Below are 18,807 nucleotides of genomic sequence, written 5' to 3' on the forward strand. Positions count from 1 at the left end.
ACTCTATGCTCTCATCTTCAGAGCCCTTTGAATCAAAACCATCCAGTTTAGAACGAGATTTTATACAATTATATATCGCTATTTCATTGACAAATATAAGATACTTGTCTCTCCCCACCTGGGAGCTTCCCCCCCAAACAGTAAACATTCCTATTCCTCTCCCCCTAGAGTTGAGCTGAATGAATAGTTGAGCACACAGAAGGAGATAAAAAATAAAACAAAAAATTAAACAGAAAACAAAGGAATTGAAGGGCAAGGTTGTGAAGTGTTTAGAACAGTCTTGTCAAACTCAAATGGAACAGGGGCCAATAAACCCTACATGAGATCACTACGAGACACATATTGGCTTAGAAAACCACATATTAACACTATCTCTATTCTATTGTATTTTTTATGTATTTTGTTAAATTTTTCCCAATTACATTTTAATTAGTTTCAGGCTGTACTCTAGAGAGTTGTGGCAGAAATTCCTCTGGTTTAGACAACCATGATAGTTCTAATAATAATGCAACAGAGAAAACACTGGCTTTAGAGTGAGAAGGCTTAAGTTCAAATCTAAGCTCTATTCAGCTCAAATTCTACCTTCCTCAGGACCCTTCTGTGATCCTCCCACCTCCTCTTCTGGTTACCAGTGCCTTCCTCTCTGAAAGGGTCTTCCATCTACTTAGTGTGGATTGACTCTATGCCTGGTTCATTTCATCTTGATATCTTAGAATGAAAGCTCCTGACTGTTTTTGCCTTTCTTCTTTGTCTCTCTCCATCACTTAGTATATCTCTGGGCATAGATTAAATACTTAATAAATGCTTGTTGATTGACTAATAAGAAACAACTCCCATGAGCCTCGTTTTCCTCATTTACAAAATGAAGGCATTAGACTTAGGATTTCTAAGGTCCCTTCCAGCTTTAAATGATAGGATTTCAATCCCCATACTAAATCATGGGATTGTGATCCTAATAATAGTCTAATTTATTACAGATGTGTAATATCCTATTTGATCCTTACAAGGCGGAAGAAGATGGGATTTCAGGAAGAGGAGGAGAGGTGTCTCTTCAGAGGAGAGGAGAGGTGTCTCTTCCTCTGAGACAAGAAGAGTTGGTGTTAATAGTAACTCCATCCATATAGCACTTGAAACTTTATAAAGCCCTTTCCCCAACTTAATCTGGGGTTTCACAAGGAGAAGGTTTCAAATAAGCAATAAAAGAAACTAATATGGTTTCCATTTTATAGTTGAGGAAATAGACCTGGAAATGTCTAATTCAGACCTTCTATTCTAGTCTAAGCCATACTTTCCTCTGTCCTATTCCCATAATGTCATAGATCTGTAGTGACCCAACATACTTGCGGGTGCTGTCCACCATCAGGCGCTCATCCTTGGAACTCCTCCATGAGTAGTAGCCGGTGAGGAACTTCCATGCCTCTGTCCTTACGGAGGGGTGAAGACCCTGTAAGCAGAGTGGGTATGGGGCCAGCCCCGGGGTCACATGAAGGCAGAGTAACAACAGAACTCTGAACTTCTCCTCTCAGATTTCCTTCTCAAAGCCAGACCCTCCTTGCCCTCTACTGCCCTCTCTTCCTCAGCCCTCCTGGTCCCCTAACTCTCTAAGGGTAAGATGAAGTCCTAGTGGCAATCATTTTTCTCCTTCCCCCAACTCTCAAAGGGTATTAATGGGGACCTGGTGGCAATCACTTTTTTTCCCTTTCCCAAAATAAGTGGGAGGACTTACCCTCTCCAGGATATTGAGGCAAATAAAATCTCGGGATTTGGCCAAGTGACCATTCTCATCAAAGTAGCCATCCCATTCTGTCTTGTCGATTGGTGGTTTTCTCTTCACCTGGTGTGGTCAAACCAATTTAGTGCTGTTTTAAAATCTTATTCTATTTTTCTGTACAAATATTGTCTTAAAATGATGTATTCTAGCACAGACACTGGTCATTTTAGAAAATGGCTTCTGGTAAGAGCTGAGAATTTTTTGTAAATTTAAACTGTGGCACTGGTAAATTGTAAAATGATGGTTGGATGAATATTACTAGTGAACACCACAGGTAGCAAATAGGCTATTAGAAAAAGGAATAGTTCCTTTTTACCTTTGAGAGGGGAATACTACTCTGTCTGGTCTGAATGGGAAAAAATAGTATTAAGTTTTCTTGCTACTTATATAGAGAGTACTACATGATTCTATATCCTCTTTCTGCTGCAGGAAAAGAAGTAAATGGAAAATAGGATTGAAGGAAAATCAAATTAGTCTTTTCTATAATTAGAAGGTGGAGGAATATATGCTCACTACAAGAGCTCAGCTGTTGTTAGATGTGAAAAGTGTTCTGGGTGGGCTTTTGATGACAAGTTGGCCTGAAGTCCTAAAGTAATAGAACCACAGTATGATAGGGAAGGCTTTTGACTCTAGATTAAGAGTTTGGAGTGAGCTAAAGAAAGGCGTTCCAACAAGTGAAGTATGGCATACAGTTAGGATTGGAATAAAGTATAATGGGTCAAGTTCAGAAGGAAAGGTATGAAAATGCATGTGGCTTACCAACAACCAGGCTGATGATAATGGGCATTTATATTACACTTTAAGGTTTATTAAAGCACTTGAAGAAGGAAGTTTAGGTAAAATTGAATTATCTGTTATTGGAAACTAAGTGTCTCCCAACTACTGTTCCCATGCTCTTTCACTAGTTTTATGACCCCAAACTGTTTCTCATTCTTATGAATGTTATACATTGCTAATCAAAGGATAGTCCTTGTTCAGACCAGGTATGATATAAGAAATAAACATTCCACTCACTTCATGGTTGGAAAATCCATACAGAAGGAAAAAAGTTTGAGTTTTAAAAGCTAAGTCCAGAAAATGCTCTCTGAAATACTACTAGAAAAAAAGGTTCTAGGATGTTCTCCAAGCAAAATATGTTTGCATGAGGTGAAGGGCTTCTCTGAGGGTAGGGGTGAGGCAAATCCAGACCATTAGAAATCACTTACCAGGATGAAAGAGGCTGACCTCATGGCAGAGAGGCTGTTTTCTGGAGAGAGGGTAGTCATGGCCTTCTATTAGCTGTCTTCAAAGCAACATTTAGTGGGAAATCCCCCAGAGCCTTGAGGATTCCAGAGCAGGGAGAAAAGTCTAGGCCCTCCACTGTGACTTTTGATGAAAAGGCTCTGCCTTACTTACCAACCAGATAAACCATGAGAGGGAGATGTCCCTCTCTCTGGCCTTTCCCATAAGACTGAACAGGATATAATGACATCACAAACATGCCAGAATAGTGACATCATAGTGATATCAGAAGACCATGAAGACTTGAGGTCTTCTAATATAAGACATCAACACACCTGAAGATAACAGTGAGAGTGTGCTAAGGACCAAATGGCCTGAAAGGTAGGAGCCGCTGTAGGTCAGAAGAGGGGGAGCTCACCCAGAAAGGCTTCCTGGAGGAGGTGGGATGTAAGCCTACTCTTGAAGGACAGGTAAAGTATTAATGAGTAGTGAGGATGAAGGAGAAGCCATTCTGGACCTCTCTCAGCTCCTCCCTTCTTCAGGAGAGTTTTCCATTCCAGCCAAACCATGATGCAAAAGCATTTGTCTCTTCTCTGTCTAGCTATAAGAGCTGGAGCTGTTTAAGGTTCATTTTCCCTGCCCACTACAACAGCAGGCAATCACAGGAACTCACATACATACATTGCATTTTGTGGTTTACTGAGCACTTCTTTCATAGCAACCTTGGGAAATAGGTAGTGTACATATATATCATCATGCCCATTTTGCAGATGAGGAAAACTGAAGCACAGAAAAATTAAGTGACTTGCCAAAGATCACACAATGGCAAGGCCATGACTTGAACCTGGGTCCAGTGCTTTTTTCACTACACTAGGCTGAGGGGAGACTGTGAAAGAAGTCTTATCCCGATGTGGTTTGATCAAAGCTGTCTTTACACTATCGGTTATCAGCTCACCTCCAAACCTTTCAGGGAGGGTGACTCATTAGGAGCATGACTAGCACCCAGCACCACTGGCTGTCACCCTTCAACAGGCCAAATTCCTAAGTGTGCTTTTATACTGTAAGTGCCATCTGGCTCCCAAGCATCTTTAGCTATTAGGAGGCAAGATCGAGAGAAGGCAATTTGAAGGCAGGAATTCTGAGCTTGGATTTAAACAACCTTTCCACTGTGGATGGTTCTTTTCTCTCTGAGCCAGGATTCCCTTAACCATGAAACAACAACATAAAATACAGCTCCCTGCCTCTTGCTTTCAATTTCTTATTAACATAATTAAGCAGAGTCCCTAATAACACGATTCATTATCTCTTCAGCTGCGAGCAGCCAAGCCCCTCTAAATCAAAACACATTGTTACCTCTTCCCCATCCCTGCAGTCGCACAGCCCTGGGCAGAGCTCACTCACCCAGTGCAGCTCAGGCTGTTGGGTCAGCTCAGTCTTTAGAGATGATGCCATTCAGGAGTTTTACCTAGAGGCAGTCTCTTCATGGAGCAGAGAGCTTGGATCAAAGGGCAATGAGGGAGCTGGGCAACCCATCCTAATTCAGTGAAATTCCATTTTTTTGAAGCAAGATTTCCAAAGTCAATATTCTCTCTACCCCTCTGCTTTATGCCTAAAAATCATGGGGATACAACCGTGAAATCAGAGGATCTCATATAGTGAGCTGGGAGGGACCTGTAGGGTCACCTCAAGGTCAAACACCTCATTTTGACGATAACGAACATTGGACCCAGAGGTATTATGACTTGATCAAGGTCAGCACGTTTTGAGAGCCAAGATTCAAAGCCAGGTCTTCTGACTCCAAACACAGGACCCTTTCCACTATGTCACCCTCCAGGTAAGAGGAAAATTAAATTCACGATCCATGATATAAGAAAGTACCTGTACTTGTTTGGGTTCTTTCTTCTTTCCAAGCAACTCTGAGGGGCAATTTCCCATCTACCTTAAGATGTTATGGGATCAAGCTTTAATCTGGGCTGCAGAGAGGGATAATAGAGGTATCCAATCAGACACAGAATGTCACACAAAAGTCAATGGCTTCCATAAGGTTAGCCATGAGAGGGTCCTTTATTCTGATCTCCCACTGATACAAGACTGATGTAGTCACAGAAGTGCCCATTCCATCACAACCAATCAGAAGGAAGGAGGAGTACATCAATACACCCCCTCCCTCAACCCTACCCTGATACCTTAAGGCCTTTCACCATCCTAAAGACAGTGGGCTCTTTCCCTCTTCTGGAGGGTCATTGGGCAAAGCCTTGGTTAGACAAGATAGCCCTGAGATCTCTTCCAGCCCTGAAATTCAGTTACATATACATGTTTCAGAGCCTTGCCTATCAGTCTTCCTTCCTGTACATTTGCATACTCATCTGTTCAGCCTTCTCAGGATTTAGTTGCAAGATTTGTGGGAGCTTCTTGGGACAAAGTAGAATAAAGACCTCAGGAGACTCCAAAGTGTAGGTTATTCAAAAGACAATAGAATGGTTCATGCGCCTAAATTGACCCCAGCTCATGATCAACAAAGACTTGGAATATGGAATAAATGGAATTTATTGCAAGAAATGGAGTAAAATATATTATTAAGGAAACTTACAATCTGAAAGAGGCCATTTGCCAGTTCAATTCAATTAAACAAGCATTTGTGCAATGTCTACTATGTACCAAAAGAGGCATCATGGGATAGTAGATGAAGAGCTGTCCTTAGAGGCAGAAAGAAGGTCTGGAATTGAGTCCTGTTTCCTCTCTATGCTGGTTGTATGACCCTGAGCAAATTAATGTCTCAGTGACCAAGACTAGAAGTTTTTAAGCTGCTGAGTAGGGACTGATTGAGAGAGGAAGTTTCTCACCAGGAGTTCCCCAGCAATCAGAGACCTGGGTGGAAAAATGTGCCTAGCATTAACCTGACATAATGAAAGCATCCTAGCCCTCAGGTGGTTTCCATTCCACTGAGGGAACATCACTCCATAAATACTCCAGAGAACATTTGCTGTCATGCTGACTTCCTCCGGGTCTATCTAATGCTTTTTGGATACCAATGCAATACTCATCCAACTCACTGTAAAAACATTGACTAGCACAGGGTCCAGCAGAACCTGGAGTACTCCAATAGACTTTTCTTCCCTTTGACATTCTTTCCATATAGCCATCGAGCCATTAAGCACTACTCTTCGAATTCATTCATTCAATCAGTCTAAATCCCCCTAACTATAGTATTGCCTAGCCCAAAGGTGGCAAACTCACCAGATCTACCGGAACCAGATTGAAATGTAATTGGGAAATGCTTAATAAAACAAATCAATTACAATATGGATTATATTAGCTTGTGGTGTTCTAAGTCAATATGCAGCCATTGGGATACATTTCTATTTGAGACCGCTGGTCAGTCTAGTCTACTTCTCTTCCTATTGACCAGAGACAGCATGTGACAAAATGACAAAAATAATTTGTCAAATTATTTGCCAAAATCTGGGTAAATTAATCTACAGCATTGCTTAGACCTACTACTAGCCTAGTAAATCTATTAGAAAAGAAAATGGGATTAATCTGCCATGATCTAAATGACATCATAATGGCCCTTTGTGGTCACAACTTCCTTTTTCTAGATGTTCACTATGTATGCCTTTAAAATGTTCTAGAATTTGGCTAGAAATTGAGTTGAGAGCCCACTGGCTTACAGTTTGCAGACTGTATTTCCTTTTTAAAAAAATCAGGATATTTGCCCTTCTCCAATCCTAAAGCACTTCTTTTCCACTTTCCTTATCTCTCAAAGACCATTTACCATGACTCACCAAACACATCTGCCAGTCTTTTCAGTATTTTGGAATTTAGTTCATCTGGTGCCTGGTAACTAATTTGAATTCAGCGAGGACAACTATTCATTCCCCATCTACCCTCCCCCCCCAATTATCTTGGGTTCCAACTCCATATTTGTCATTTTTTTCTTTCTTTTCCAATCCAAATGTGGCTGTATATAGTAGATAAAACAAGTAATGCTGTCCATTGTATTCTTTCTATACATGCTAAGCAATGGTTCTATCTTTTCTTTTAACCCTCCTCTTTCCCTAACATAACAAAGTCCTTTGAGTCCTTAGCATTCATCACCAGCCATAGCTCTTTCTGAGCTTTGGCACTCGACATTCGTACAGGACTGGGCCATGCAGTCACATTCAACATCCATTACCTGCCCTAGCTTAACATCTTCTGTACATGTCTTTTGTTTATCAAAATTGGTTGATAAGTTCTCTGCATATCCACATCAATCTCTTCAGACAGCTTCCATACTTTTTTTCCCTCACTGCAATCATTTCTGTTTGCATGATCATTCCCCACAACTTCCCTTTCTTTTCAGCTTGATTTTCCCGAGAGTTTTGGATCATGGGATCCTATCTATTCTTTGTTTGAACACTTCTAAATATGTTACACCAAAATTTAGGGAGCATGCCAACTATGCCCAGCTTTCCTCTCCTCTATAACAAGTTCTAAAAGGGAGTGGTCACTTTTCTCCTAGGTTAGCATGATTTCCACTTCAGAAACCAAGTCCTCTGTGTTGATAAGAATAATGTCTAGAGGGCCAGTTCCCCTCATCATTTTTATTTATTTTGAAGGATGAGCCAGCTTAGGATGTATTAGATGTTTTGCTTTTGGCAGACAGAGAGAGCTCCAGCTAACTGGTCTTCCATCAACATTATATCATGACTTCATTGCTAAATTTCTTATGCTTCCAAGGCTACTTGTCTATGTCTCCAAATCTATTTCTTCTTTCTGTACAGGTGGTTTTTAGTTGATTCTAACAACACTATTATTTCTGTCTCTTCCTCTGTTGATCTTTACTGGAATGCTTTCCACCATGCTTTGTTTCCCTGGCTCCTCAACTTCATCACATAAGCATATTTACTAAATATAAAATTCAAATGTGAATGGCAAAAACCACAGCAACAAACCAAGAAGATAGTTTAGTATCTGAATATCTATCCTCTATATACCATGCTACTCCATTGCCCTTCATATATTCTGTTCCTTTTATATAAGGTATAACCATTCCAGATCCATTTTCAGTCATCCCTCCAAGCCAGTGATAACTGTTAAGTCAAATGTGCCTCTATTATGTTCTCTAATTCACTTTTCTGATAACCTATACTTTGTGCATTTGTGCACATCTGGGGTTATTGGTTGGATTGTTGGCTCCCTTTTAATGTTTGTCTCCTAAGAATTAGTGGGCATCTCAATTACTATTATTTTTCCTTTTTTTGCAGCTGCCACTCTCTAAGGTATCAAACTTGGGTAACTGCATATAGCAAGTTCTCTTTCATCTCTGTTTCTATTTCAAAGCCTTTTTGATCAGATGTTCAAGAATGTAAGCAAGCACACATATAATAAGCAATATTATATATGTATGCATTATTTTGTGTGTGTATGTGGGACACACTATTATTGGATCTTATAAGATTTTTACATCTCAAGTCGAGTCCATAATTCCAATATTTTAAACTATGATTCATAAATACAAATCCAGTTTTAAGTAGCAATCTGATATTGTTGGTATTTCCAACAATAATGTGGAAACAGCTGAGTTTTCATGGCACCAGGCACTGAAAATCCTCCTCTAATTTCTTGTCAAGATGAAATCCTGAAAGGAATCAGACTTCACAACTCCCATGTAGCTAGTCTAGCTAGGAAGTACAACAGAAGGGGCACTCAGTCTGGATACAAGATGACCTGAATTCAAATCTAGCATCAGATACTTCCTAGATGTGTAACCCTAGGTAAGTCACTTAACTTCTATTCGCCTCAGTTTCCTCAACTGTAAGATGAGGATAATAATAGCACCTATGTCCCAGGCTTTTGGTGAAGATCAAATGAAACAATATTTGTGAAATGCTCACCAGAGTGACTGGCACATAGTAGGTGCTTAATAAATGCTTTTTCCTCCCTTTATTCCTCCTTCCCCCATACTTCCATACTTGTTCCTCCTTATTTCCTTCCCTCCTTCTTTCCAAAACTTCAAATTCACATTAGGCCAAATAATGATCAAGAAATTAAATGAGAAAATACAGTGACTTCTTCTACCCTAAAACTACATAAAAGATTGCCTAGCAGCTCACAGGCAATAGGAAAGGAGGTCACCAGCAAAGGACCAGTGTAGGCAGATAAGCCAAAAGTCTTCATATGGGCCCAGAAATTAGCCATATTCATGCATAGCCTACAGAGTTCCGAGCACAGAGGCAACAAGTGAGCTCTTGAGAAATCCCCAAAGAGATCAGAAAACCTTGAGCCAAAGTGGAAATCTTGACATGTCCAAGGAACAGCAGCAAATGGAGCAATACTGCAGTGCTCAGATAGAGACAGTCCAGGGTCTTTAGGGGACATAAGATCATTAGAACTCTATTTTGAGATGCCATAGAGAGTCCTAAAAATATAGTGCATTGAACATCAAAGATCCTGTAGGCCTCCTCCCAGGATTGGGAGGTCACTGAAAAAAAATCAGGAGACCCAAGACATGAACAAGAAGAATCTCCTACCTCACCAAAAAAGTTCAGCAGGAGTAAGAAACCAGCCCTGGCACAAAACCCCAACTAGGGAACTAAAGCTGGAAAGATGAGCAAATCATGTAAAATTCCATCCAGTCTAAAAATTATTGTATATCCAAAAAGACAGAATAACTCCATAAAAAAATAAAAGCAGTGACTAAAAGGATTTTCCAAAAGGACTTTATGAATGTATAGAAGAAATAAAACAATAGGCAAAAATAACATTAAAACTCTGGTGGAAAGAATAGGAAAGAGAATAAATAGCTTAGAGGACAAAATAGTAAGGCTTACCTGAGAAACAGACGTTCTAAAAAACAGAATAGACCAAACAATAATTAACAATCATATGAGATAGCAACAAATATCACAACATCAAATGATTAAAAAACAAAAATGGAATATTTTATATCATAAATAACTAATGTGGAAAACAAGTCAAGGAAAGATAATTTTAAAATGATTGTCCTCCCTGAAAACCATGATTAAAGCAAAACAGCATGGACATTATATTTGAATAAATTGTAAACAAAAAGTCCCTAGATCCATTAGAACCAAAGAGCAAACTAAAATGGAAAGAATACACCAATTTCATGAAAAAAAGAAAAAGTCCCAGGAATGTAATAGCTAAAATTCAGTGTGTGTGCATGAGTGAGTGAGTGTGTGTGGGTGGGTGGTATATAGTAATTATATGTATATATGTGTGTATAACAAGCACGCAGAAAGAAGCAGTTCAACTACCAAAGAAGTATAATAAGGATTACTGGAGACCTAGTATCTTGTACATAAATTTCAGGAGACCCTGGAATACAATATTCCAAAAGGCAAAAGATATATGCTTGCAAACAAGAATAATTTACCCTTAAGAAATTAAGCATTATCTTGCAAAGGAAAAAAAAATAGATTTGTAATGGAATAGAGGACTTGCAAACATTTCCAATGAAAAGACCAGAGGTGAGTAGGAGCTATGGAATTAAAACACAAGAGTCAAGAGAAATAGGTAAATATATTTGAGCAGTTGACAGCATGATGATGTAGTGCTAACATTCTAATAAAAAGGAAACGAATGTGACCCTGTAGAACCTTAATGTCTTTAAAGGGTACTAAAGGAGTGAAATAAGAAAAATAGAGGTCCTAGAATGGATCAGTTCTGTTCTGAGGGTCTTAAGACAAGAAAGAGAAGGGAGAGCAAAGGGAACACAGTAGTGTGGAAATGAGGAAGAAGGGAGAGGAATTTGTTATTTCCCATAATTAGAGTGTGTGAAAAGAACACAAGAGAACAGTTCTTAAGTTTTCCAGTTATTTGCCTTTATAATATTGTTGTCCCAACAATAAATTGTTTCTCTGTTCTGCTCACTTTGCTCTTATATCAAATCATGCTATACAGGATTCTCTGAAATGCCTCTTTTGTCATTCTTGCAACACAATAATATCTTATATTCATATACTAGTTTGTTTTGGGCATTCTCCAACCGATAGGCACCTCTTTAGATTATAATTATTTTCTTTATCTCTATTGTTGTTGTTCTGTTGTCTCAGTCATGATCAACTATTTATGACCCTATTCGGGGTTCAAGACACTGGAATGGCTTGCCATTTTCTTCTCCATATCATTTTACAGATGAGAAAACTGAGGCACCCAGGGTTAAGTGACTTGCCCAGGGTCACAAGGCAGTGTCTGAGTCCACAATTGAACTCAGGTCTTCTTGACTCCAAGCCTGGCACTCCTTTCACTGTGCCAGCCCTTCTTTGTTTTTCCTTCCATTTAATCTCTCTTGGGGGATCAGGAAGTTGTTTTGCATGTGACTCTTCACTTCCTAGTACTGCCTTCCCTTTTACGATTCCTTGTTCCTAATCCCTGTTTGTTTCCATGTTGTTTCATATATTGCTCCACCAAATTGTTTGTGAATATGTTCAACCTTCCTTTATCTGTTTTGCGTGAAAATGACCTTCATTTAATGCCTGTTTGCATCATCCTTTCCTTCATGTTTATATACTGTTCTCCATACTCCCCTTTCTCCCTCCCTTCTACACTGCATTATATTGCCTAAATCTTGGACCCTCTATAACCAATGCTCCTCTGTTGCCTCTTATATCCATTCTGTTCTTTTAAAATAAGATTTAACCTTTCAAGAGCCACCTCCCAGGCCTGGATCCCCTCCATCAAGTCGGTCGTAACCATGCAGTCAAATTTGCCTCTTCCCATGAGTTTATCTTCCACCATGAGGATACACTTGGACATATGAGGCAATGTGACCTTTGTGATAACATCCACATAATAATGACAATGACAATAATAATAGCTAGCAGCTAGGTGGCACCATAGCGCACAGAGCGCTGGGCCTGGAAACAGGAAGACTCATCTTCCTGAGTTCAAATCTGGCTTCAGACGCTTAATAGCTGTGTGATCCTGGGTAAGTCACTTAACCCTGTTTGCCTCAGCTTCCTCATTTGTAAAAATGAGCTCGAGAAGGAAATGGCAAACCACTCCAATATTTTTGTCAAGAAAAATTAAAATAGGCTTATGGAGAGCTGGCCATGACTGAACAACAACAAAAACAGCTACAAAAGTTCCCAAGCAACCACGTATAGCTTTTTTTGATAACCCCATATGTCTTGACCAAGCCTTAAACTGTTTCCATCATATACCCATCACATTTATCCACAGAGGGGTATGCAATCTCAATTTGAGATGGGACAGCCCAGTTGACTATGAATCTAGCAGGAAGACCCCCATCTGTCCATCTGTGGGGAAGCCCATCTAACAAGTTTTGTTGGATTGCTGTCCACTGGCCCTATGCGATACATCCCAAACCTTGTTGAAAGATCAAATCTATAAGGTCTAGGGAGAATTGGGTTGCTATGGATTTCTCCAATTAAAGTATCACCTGGAGAGACATCTAAGTGATGGACAGGTGGTACCTTGGCATCTGAGACAAGAGCATCATCTCAGTGATTTTGGCATCCAGAGATGTATAGTATGAAACAATTAAAGTAGATAATTTTAAAAGTGGCCAATTTATCAGACTCCTGTTTAATTTCCACATGCACTACAGGTGTTTGAATTTCTTGTGATCACAGTGGGGATGCAGGTCCCCTCTAGGTGCTGAGGCAAAGCTTCAAACACTACTTTGAAGTCTCTTAACTCATCCTACCAAATTAAGTCATCTCGGGAGAGTTGCTATGAGACATATGCCCCAAAGAGCTCGAGCAGTTGGATAGGTATGGTGGTGAATCAATGGATGTACAAATTTAAGGTATGAGTGACAATTGCAGGAGTTCTGGTGTTGAAAAGCTCTAATAAGATAATGGATGTAAAGCACTTTACAAACCTTAAAACACTATAAAGATGCTAGTTATTGTTACTATTGTTAATTTATAGTCAGCAGGCCTCCAGTCTGGTGATGACTTCATTTCCTGATCCTTCTACTGTACTCTTGCTGAACTGAAGCATGTTTATAGAGGAATATAGAGGTGGGCTGATAAATGGTGCCCTGATTTGGAGTGATTGACAATTTCTGAGATATAAATGATCACACTGAAAATTTAACAGTCAGTTCCAACCCACCCTCAAATGTGAGCGACAGTGATGTTATAATTGACTAGATCATGAGATGAGGATTCCTAGGGTCTCTGGCATCTCTACACAGGCTACCTCCCCTTTCAACAGGTCCAAAAGACCACCTACAAATTTATTATTTGGCAGTAGCTGATTTCACTGTAAGTCCCGAGTAAAAAACCAAAACGTATTTGTGTAGTCTTATGGTGACAGTGGGTAGGGCTGGGATCCATTAATTTGACTCACTAAACTCTAGATGTGTTACTTCCTTTTTCTAAATCATGTCAACTGACTTCTTAGATTTCCCTGACGCCATAAATACCCTTTTTGATCAGACAGAAAAAGTATCTAAGTCACAGAAAAAAAGTAGCTGCTAAGTTTGTTGTGTTGGCCAGTATCCGGATTTCAAATTAATTATTCAGCCCAAAAGTAGGGGAGGGAGGGAGGCAGGAGAATAGCATGAAATGTTTTTTAAAAAGGTTGAAAAGAATGAAATGAAGAGGAAAGGAGAAAGAGTTCCCAGAAAACTCTAGGGACTGCTAATGGAGAAACATAACATAGCTAATTACATCTCTGAAAGCTATCTGTTCCAAAATGATTTTTTAATGAAAAAATAATGCATTTTCCTTGCTACTTAAATCAGGAGGGAAGGAAGCCAGTGAGGCCTGCTGAAATAATCCCTCTGCACCTGCCTGGACATGTGTCTGCATGTCTCACCTGAAGTCTCTGCTCCTAGGCCCTGAAACCCAGTCTCATCTTCCCCCAAATCATTTCCCTCCACATGGAGATCCTTGGAAAAAGTCATGCTATGGAAAAAAACAGGGTGCAGGATGGGGTTTCTTACAATAGCCACGGCTCCATAAAAGTTGGGGAGACTAGAGCCATAGAATATTAAGGTTGGCATGGGCCCTCGGATACCATAGAGTCTGATACCCTTGTTTGACAGATGGCAAAATCACAGGTCAGAAAGGTCCACTGACCTAATTAACACCAGAGTCAAAGCTAGAACCCTAATCTGATCCCTTGCAGGAAGCTTTATCCTAAACTACGTGTTAGTGAAAGCAGAATGTTTTTAAGTATCTAAATGGAATTTGAATGCCGTGTCTTTATTAACTTCTATCATCCATGATGAGATTTCTCGTCATTTAAAATAGACAATTCACCAGGACCTGCCTGGGGTGCCCAACACTTTAGCTGCCCTTTTTGGGGGCTCCATCCTATCAGGGAGTAGTAGGTCTATAAATAAACACTCTAGTATGCCAGGAGAACTGCTATGTAAACACACATTCCCGGGCACTAAGGGAGTTTCTATGTAAAGGAGTCATTCCCAAAGTAAATTGAAGAATATGTTAGTAAAATTATTGCCCAATGGATCAGGGTCTCGACTCTTTGAGTTTTGGAAAGCCAAGGTCCTAGCTTCCAGTCTGGTATATAAACAATCAAGGAAGGCCCAGTCTCTCTCCAGCCCCATGGAAACCACCATCTTTTCCTTATTCTCATGTGGCAAGCCCATAATATGGTGGTAAATGCTAGCAATTGGCTCTCAGAAAAGAAAGCAACTTTAATCTCCAATTAAATCCAATAAACATTTATTAAATACCTATTGTGTACACTGTGTGCATTGTATTAAGTACTGGGGATACAATTAAATGTTTTTAAATTTAATTTCTGCTCTCAGAAATCTCACAATCTAATGTGGGGAGACAACACATAAAAGGAGTCAGGAAAGTGGGGAAGAGGGGAAGCCAGGGGGAAAGGGAAAGCCAGGGGGAGAGGGGTTTCTTGTTCTGTGGAGTTGAAACCAGGAAGAGCAGCAAATGCAGAGTTGAATGTATTATTATCATTTTCTCCATCACTTTCTTAAGTCTGGACAATCAATGAAATAAAAAATCAAGCCAAGATTTATAGTTGGAACATGTCTGAGATGTAAATGCTCACACTGAAAACTTCACAATCGGCTCTGGGTTCAAGCTGGCTCTAGCATACCCTTACATCAAACCAGTCATGGGGTCAGGAGCCAAGTTCCATGCCTGGACCCAGCTCCAATAGGAGCATCCATGGCCTTGGGATATAGCACCCACCAGCAGCAGGGCCAAATCATGTTCTACCCATGTCGACACGAAGGCGTTAAGCTCCATAGCTCAATTTAATTCAGGAGACATTTTTAGGTGCTTATTATTATTGAATCTTGGACATGGAGCCAGAGGACCTGGGTTCATGTTACTTTAGGCATATTATATAACCTTCCTGGCCTTCATTTCCCTTACCTGTAAAATTATGATGCTGGATTAAATGCTGTCTAAAGTCCTTTCCAGTTATAAACGTGTGATCCTATGTGACAGGTTCTCTGCCTCACCCTGGAGATTGCTATTATCAATTATTTAGTCATGTTACCCCAGCTGGGGTTTTCTTGGCAAAGATACTGGAGTGGTTGACCATTTTTATAGATGAAGAAACTGAGGCAAACAGGGTTAAATGACTTGCCCGGGGTTGCATAGCTAATAGATGTCTGAGGCTGGATTTGAACTCAGGTCTTCCTGATTCCAGACTTGGCCCTCTATCCTCTGCACCACCTAGGGACCAACACTGAAGATACAAAGACAAAAATGAAACATCTGTAACCCTCAAGATGCTAACATTCACCTAGTGAAAGCAGCACATGTATAGTTTAGAAAATATAGTAGTATGTATGTATGCATACATACATATACACACATACCATACACATACAATACTTATGAATGTAAAATATATGTATTGTGTTGATATATGGAGAGAAAGAAAGGAGAGAGAGATAAAGAGGGACAGAGAGAGAGAGAGAAAGAGGGACAGAGAGAGAGAGGGAGAATGAAAGAATGTAACCAAAGCTTGGAGACCTAATACCTTTTCAGGTGAGACTGTCTCTTTGATTGAGTTACAGAATCAATCAGTCAAAAGTGTGAATGTCTAAATGAAGTGTGAACAATTCCTAGGCACCTGTATTGAATCAATCAGTCAAATGTGTGAACCAGGTACGAATTGAATGAAAGCAGATTATATCACATAGGATATGCCTTGTGGTTGTTTGAAGAGAATCAGTCATGCCTTGTGGGGCTAGGATCCAGCATTTTAGAATCCAGCATTCTAATAGCAGGCCAGACAAGTGGTGGAGAATCTCCAGGCCAGACCCTGAAAGGGAATCTCTTGGGCTGCAGTGGTGAGGGGAGGGAGAGTCTCAGTGTCCTTGTCCAGAGGATGACCTTGTGAATATTGAAATATTAGTAGATTTCACATCGGAGCCAGTCAAGTATCAATGTATCAATGGCAGAAAAACAAACAAGAAATATTAGAAGAAATGCAACTTCAGAATTCCACAAGCGCATTCACCCTTGGGGACCAGCAGAGAGCTACATAGACTGAAAGGTACAACCCCCATGGAGAAAATGTCTAATAATTGGGAGCTGTGAGTTATTCCTCTGCTACCTACACTCTCTAACACTGCTTTTGTACCAATTGTTCTATGTCTGTCTGGTAAATACCCCTAACAGAAAGTTAATTATATCTGGAAGAGTAGGTGATATTGAGCAGATATCATCTGGTTAACCAATATTGGGGAGCATACCAAATGGGGGCCCATGAACACTCATGAACTAGAAAACCACCTTCAACGCCCCAAGGGTTACCCTCTTTAACCTGTAAGGAGAAAGTAGTCAACTGCTCTCTGGGCAGTTGAGGCCAGTTTAAATATGGGTTGAGAGAATCATCCCAAAGAAGATTCTACGCACCAGTTAAGTTTGGGGTGAAGATTAGAACTAACAACTGAGGGGGTATGAATCAGCAAAAGCTTTATATAGGTCATGACACTTGAATTAGGTCTTAAACAGAGCTAGAAAATCCAAAAGGGACTTCATTTCAGGCAGGAGGAACAGTCTGCTTGATGCTGCATTATGGACAAAGGGCTATGGATGGTACAGATGTGCAGATCAGTGATTGGCATCTGGGAATGAATAGTCAATGGTGGTCTTGATTTACTGCTTGGGGAAAAACAGTCTAGAAAAATTGGAAGTAGTGAGTGGCACATCTGGACCAGAGGACTGAATTCAGAGACCATGAACGTGGCACATATCCAGTGATACACCCACTTCTATATACAACGCTATATACACACAGAAAGAAATCAAGGAAGGTCATGGAACAGCACCAGACTGAGCACTAATATCCACTTGACCATTAACTACCGTGTTTCCCCGATAATAAGACCTATCCTGAAAATAAGCCCTCCCCTTACTGTGTAAGATTCCTCTAAAATAAGCCCTCCCCCGAAAATAAGCCCTATTGAGATTGCTACTGTAGTGAAGATGATCCCCTGCGCTACACGCTACATTACGGTACCCTCTGTATGCACCATCCCCCCCACCCCCGTGAAACACACGTCGCACTCTGAGCTGCATCCAATCAGAGCTGCAGCAGTGAGCGCGTCATCCTGTTCTTCCCCAGTGATTTGCTTATTGAATAAAGGTACATTTTTTTTGTTCACATTTACCTGTTTATTAAAATTGCTGTCAATGTTCATTAAAATAAGCCCTCCCCTGAAAATAAGCCCTCTGGTGTTTTTCTGTTCAAAAAAATAATAAGACAGTGCCTTATTATCGGGGAAACACAGTAGTTGGTTGACCTTGGGCCTCTCTTTCCCCATTTGTAAAAAAAAGAGGCTAGAGTAAATGTCTCTTCCAGTTCTCACATTATAGTTCCCACATTCTAGGATTCTATACAAACTTATTCTGCATCTACAACCCCTCACCCAATGCAATATATATATATATATATATATATATATATATATATATGTTTATAAATGGACCCCTTCATAAAAACACATGTAGCACTCTTGTCTGGGAGCTCCTTCTCCAACTTAGCACTCATGAATATTGGATCCCCAGAAGACAGCTACTATCTTCATGCTCACAGCAATTCTTTGGGAACCTACTCCTAGAATTACAACTTGTGAGCCCCAACTGATGAGCTTACCTCTAAGTCAGCCAAGAGCCCCAACTCGTTTCTCTCCCCTCACCTATGCTTCAAAGCAGAGGTGTTTTTCCTAAGAACAGTGCTTGCAAGACATTCCCTCCCCAAAGCCCGGGTATTCTATCCCATAGCCACAAAATGTTCTTCTTTGTAGCTCCACTCTTGACAGCCAGGACTAGTGCTCTCTTAAATGTATAGTGAGCTCTCTTCTCTGCAAATATAGGTCTTGCTCTCTGAAGCTGTTTCCTGCTTATGTCTCTATATGTGTATACTATTTCTTTGTATCTATATCTGACTAGAAAGTATGTGTATCTTCTTCCTGAAACATGATTTCTCCTACTGGGCAAATAACTCATCTGGACTGCTGCCAAGTTAGCAAGCTCACTTCTTTTTTTTTTACTTTGAAAATGTTTTATTAACTTCTAGTTTACATCATTCATTTCTGCAAGATTTTGAGTTACAAATTTTCTCCCCGTTTTTCCCCTACTCACCACCCCAAAATAGCAATCCCAATGGATATCTCCTCCTCCAATCTGCTCTCTCCCATATCTTCTCCCATTCCCCCTCCGATTTTCCAGTAGGGCATGGTGGATCTCTATGCCCCAGTGCCTGTATATCTTATTTCCCAGTTACATGTAAAATAATAGTAATAATAGTGTATGTATGTATGTATGTATATATGTTTATATATATATACATATATATAAACATTTGATTTTAAAACTTTGAAT

General features: G+C 40.0%; 1 protein-coding gene across 1 annotated transcript in view; it reads right to left on the bottom strand.

The window, feature by feature from the left end:
* TBC1D21 (TBC1 domain family member 21) overlaps positions 1-18,807 on the bottom strand; it is a 247,779-nt gene that overhangs the window by 20,405 nt on the left and 208,567 nt on the right. The window contains exons 3-4 of the mRNA XM_069071207.1: positions 1,727-1,834; positions 1,341-1,444 (exon numbers count right to left, since the gene is read on the bottom strand). Coding sequence (XP_068927308.1) covers positions 1,341-1,444; positions 1,727-1,834 — 212 coding nt within the window. The remainder of the gene's footprint in view (positions 1-1,340; positions 1,445-1,726; positions 1,835-18,807) is intronic.

The sequence above is a fragment of the Petaurus breviceps genome, unplaced genomic scaffold, assembly GCF_028583685.1.
Source record: "Petaurus breviceps papuanus isolate PSGF00001 unplaced genomic scaffold, PetGlider_PUasm1.0 90825, whole genome shotgun sequence".
Taxonomy (NCBI): domain Eukaryota; kingdom Metazoa; phylum Chordata; class Mammalia; order Diprotodontia; family Petauridae; genus Petaurus; species Petaurus breviceps.